Below are 4665 nucleotides of genomic sequence, written 5' to 3'. Positions count from 1 at the left end.
ATGGATGGTGAAACTGCTTCCCACATCTTCTTGCATTGCCATGTTATTCGTAATGCATGGAATCTTGTGTCTGCTGCTATCCCCTCTAATAGTATTTGGCTTTCAGACTCTCTGGTTGATGCTTGGAACCTTTGGTTTCATTCAGTCTCACCTCACAAGCTGAGAAACCTTCCTCTGTTGTTCTGTTGGGCTATCTGGATAGCTCGCAATCATTTGATTTTCCACAACACCCCCCCTAGATGGTCTAGTATAGCTGCCATGATCAAAGCGGATTATGATCTTATCCCTGATGACCCTCCTCCCCCTAACACTCGCACTATCTCCCTGGAACAGTTTGACCGCAACAGACCCTGGGCATACTTTGATGGGGCTGCACAAGAAGACGGATGTGGTGGGGGTGCTATCCTGCACATATCTGAGAGACATTCCTACAGCCTGTCTATGGGTTTCAGAAGGGGCACGAATAACTTTGCAGAGCTATCTGCAGCTTTTCATATCATTCGATTTTCTTTGGAGAAGAACTGCCATGCATTACAACTGTTTGGTGACTCTATGATTGTCTGCAATTGGTTGAATAGAGTATCTACTTGCTGGTCTTTCTCATTGAGACACATTCTTGAAGAGGCTTTAAGATTGATATCAAATTTTGACTATTTTTCATGTAAACATATATACAGGGAGCGGAACTCAGAGGTTGACCGTCTTTCCAAAGAAGGCATGATCTGGGAGCAGGGCATCTGGCTGATCAGCGAACAGATTGGTGGAAAACTCTACCAATACTATCATAGGCCTTTTATGGACATTTTCAATTAATGTTCAAACACTGATAACATAATTATTGTACATATTTATTTTGTTGTTTATGATCTGATATGTGGATATATTATGACTGGCACAATACATATTTCTGGTATTATGTCCCTGCGTGGACCATGATAATATTCATACTGCTGGTTTTTGTTATATTTTTGCACTCTTTTTTAGACTCTGTCTACACTACTACCTCCCTACGTGGACTTGGGTAGTTGGTTTTTTCCGCTTCTGCGAAAGCTGTGTCTATTGATAGAAATATCGGAATATGCTTATGCGTCTACAAAATGTAATTTCATACACTAATGAAATTACGAATTTTCCATGGGAAAAAAATGGTATATAATTCGACACTGTAGTAGTAAAGTTTTAGTAATAATTTATACGTGATTTGTCATCATTAAAGGGGGGTTGTTGCAATTGTAACAAGGACATAGGAGAGTTGCAACAACTATAACAAGGAAACAAGGGAGTTGCATCCATTAGAACAAGGAGTTACACACACATAATTTAAGGGAAGAAATCACCATTATGTAAAAGTCACACATACAAAACTCTCAAACCAAATAATTTCAAGTTTTAAATACTTTCGAGTACAATCTATAGGTTGTGTCAATTTTTAAATAAAATGATTGGTTTAGTTCAGATTTCAAAGGTTTTACTCCAAGGACGAAGTGGATATTTATACCAAATATATTCTCTCTTGAAAGCATTCCATTAATGAATGGGCTTATGGATGATTAAAACATAGTAAAAGTTAGTCTGAAAATATTTGACAATATGACTAAATGTGGAAATATCCATTCACTCACATAGTAGTGTGACCAATTAAGTTTAAAAGATATCAATGAATTTATAATTAATGGATGACCTCATGGATTATTAAAAAATAGTAGTTTGATTAATTAAATTTAAAGTAAATCAATGAATTTATATTTCATATTTAGTTAAATAATGAAAGAAACAACTAATAAAACAAATTATTTATAAAAATATTTTTATATTAATTTTAATTTTGAAATTCAAAATGTCATTTTAATTTTTTTAACTATTTCCTTGTTTCTAATATTGTGCTTATTATTGTCAAGTTTCACTAGCACAACTTGTTGACAATGGGCCTCATTAGCATGGTGACCCGGGATCAAACCTCATGAGGGGTGGTTGTGCCGTGTGCTTGGGGGAGAAGACATGCTAAAAAATCTAGTCATCTAAGGGTTGATGTGGCTGAGGCCAGATGCAATCCCCAAGAGATTTTGACGACTAATATTTCCCTAAGTCGCAACTCCTTAAGCCACAGGTCAAGTCTCGAGGAGCACAAACAACTTGACAAAAAAAATTATTGTGTTGATTCTTTAAATATTGATAATAATAGGTCTTTAAATATGTAAGACACTTCTCATTCATTGATTTCATCGAGTTATAATTATTTTAATGCAACCTATCATTTGCATTTTAACTTTCACAGTGAAAGAAAATTAGAGCTTTCAACTTATGGTTGCATGATGTAATAAACTTACAGCTTTGAATTTTTGGTTGCATGATCACTTTTAGAGGTAGGTGGATAATGTGCATTACCTAAACTTCAAATTGTCCAATTGGGAGGAATTCATAAACCTGAGTTTTTAATATTTATTGGGTTTAGAGTGTGATAATGAAAATTAAGTTTAGTTTGCAATTTTTAGAAAGTTATAAATAAGATCCAAAATAACATTTCAATCAATATTTTAAATGTGGAAAAAATTATTTTACGTTTGCCATGCTATTTTTTTCCAAAATAATTTAAATATCTAATGATCTCAGATATATGATATATAGGCGTTTAATGTGTTGAAACACATAAGTAGAATTCCTCAAAACCTCGTAGATTTTAATTTAGAAAACAAGAGTTCAATATGTTCTTATCATTCAAACATTATACCTTAAATATATATATATTGATTATATCCAAAACTCTATTTTGAATCACTTTATGGTATAAATTTTTTTTAAATTTAAAATAAAATTGAAGAACATTTTACAACCAAGTAAGAGTCAATTAAGTTAAGGTGAGAAAGCTCATAAATTAACTTGTCACTTAATTTAACTTCATGTCACAATAATAATAAACTAGCATTTGCACCGGATGTTGCAAAGGAAACATCAAAATGCATAAAGTGTGGAAGAATAGTGACATGTGACTGGACATTGTTGAAAGAAACGATGGATTATAATAAGTTATAGTTTCAATTATTAGTTGTGTATATTCTGAATATGGATATTTTGTAAATAATAACATTGTCGTGTAGAGGTTATCCATTATCCATGTAGTTGTTGTTTATGTGAAGATGTTTTCGTATATTATTTTAAGGTTTATTATTTTTTATTTTTAAACCATTTTGAGGGACCAAAGATTGTTTAAGATATGATATTTTTCTTCGGATATGTAATTTTTTCATACGCAACCGATTTATGGCACTTCTTTTTATATATGGGGAAATTGAATATTAATCGTCATTTGATATACAGTAATGACTTTTTAAGTTTCTAAAAAAAATACTAATAGATTGTAATGGAAGACTTCAAGAAGTAGTAAAGTACTTGCGAAATGTATATTTTGTTAACTTTATTCAATATTATCTTGTACAACTAGAAATAAAATGATGTGGGGGTGGTGTTTATAGTGTTTTTGAAACTTGTTTTAATTACCTAAAATTAGTTTATTTAAAATAAATAGGGGTGGTATTTCTAGTGATTTTTAAACTTGTTTTAATTAGTTAAATTTAACTTATTTAACGTAAATAGTTGCACTGACCATCTTATCTTCAAGTCAGTAACTTTTCTTAACGAATATTCATGACATCCACAATCTCTGGAAATTATGAAATATTAGTAGTATCTTCCACTAAATAGACAATGATGGCATATAATCCTTTATTGTGTTTTTTACTCTGTGTCACAAATTTATTGATATTTTATGATTCATGGATTCGATTTCTATGCTAAGACTGGATTCATTATGCATGCTAGGATTTTTAGTTGTTCACACATCATATTTCTCACTTATAATTGTATAAAAATTAGAGAGTATGCACAATGAAATGTAGTGACATGTGGGTGTCTATTTTACTCAATTATATGCTTGATTTTTTAACCCATTCAAATCCTACCACAATGAAATTAAGAGAGGGAAGGAGAGAAGAATGACTATCAATAAATGAAATTAGAGACTCTAGAATTCCACTTAAATTGTACCTAAATGTACAATATGTATTTGTAGCTACCTGGTCACCGATGAGCATCGAATCACACTATGAAAAATTCCTTTCATTATGAGAATTTGGTTACACTTGCACTAATCCTCTTTAGTAGTTCCTTGAATTTCCTATAGATATAATTTTAGAAACAATACTACTCTTGAAATTCTTCCCTATATGGATCATCTTTGTTCCCCCTATTGATATTTATTTTTCAAGCTAACAAAATAGAAATATCAAATCACATCATCGCCTTCAAAAACAATGCTTGAGTGTTTCTAGGTGATTGTCAAACCAATCTCTACTTAGGTCCATAAAATCCTTGATTTCTCTCCATCGCACAAACCTCTTTTTGTAATAAAATTATAAATCCCATGTTTTCATTCCTCATCCCCGACATAGAAATTCTTTATAGTGGAATACTTTATCGTTTCTCCCCCTGTGCAATAGAGATCCACTACTGTGGCATGGAGATGATTGGTGTCATAAAATGGTGCAGTGCATCCTTTAATATATGTCACATAACTCTTCTCACCTCACACAACTCCTCTCATATACAACCATAAGAATCCTATGAGGATAATCTTGTTTTTCATTACCATATTGGTCGGTACTGCTACTT

General features: G+C 32.0%; 1 protein-coding gene across 1 annotated transcript; it reads left to right on the top strand.

The window, feature by feature from the left end:
• On the top strand, positions 1-813 carry LOC149165182 (uncharacterized). Its single transcript, XM_089429736.1, has one exon. It carries the CDS (start codon positions 1-3, stop codon positions 811-813), a length of 813 nt encoding a protein of 270 aa, XP_089285862.1.
• Positions 814-4665: the final 3852 nt, after the last annotated feature.

The sequence above is a fragment of the Pinus tabuliformis genome, chromosome 5_1 (genome assembly GCF_031772625.1).
Source record: "Pinus tabuliformis cultivar Carrire ecotype Pingquan chromosome 5_1, CPIR1, whole genome shotgun sequence".
Taxonomy (NCBI): Eukaryota; Viridiplantae; Streptophyta; class Pinopsida; order Pinales; family Pinaceae; genus Pinus; species Pinus tabuliformis.
The sequence above is the reverse complement of the archived record's forward strand: the minus strand, read 5'-3'. Positions and strand labels throughout refer to the sequence as shown.

What these genes read in the sequence shown, in the direction of transcription:
- LOC149165182 (XM_089429736.1), top strand. Translation starts at nt 1, where the DNA reads ATGGATGGTGAAACTGCTTCCCACATCTTCTTGCATTGCCATGTTATT.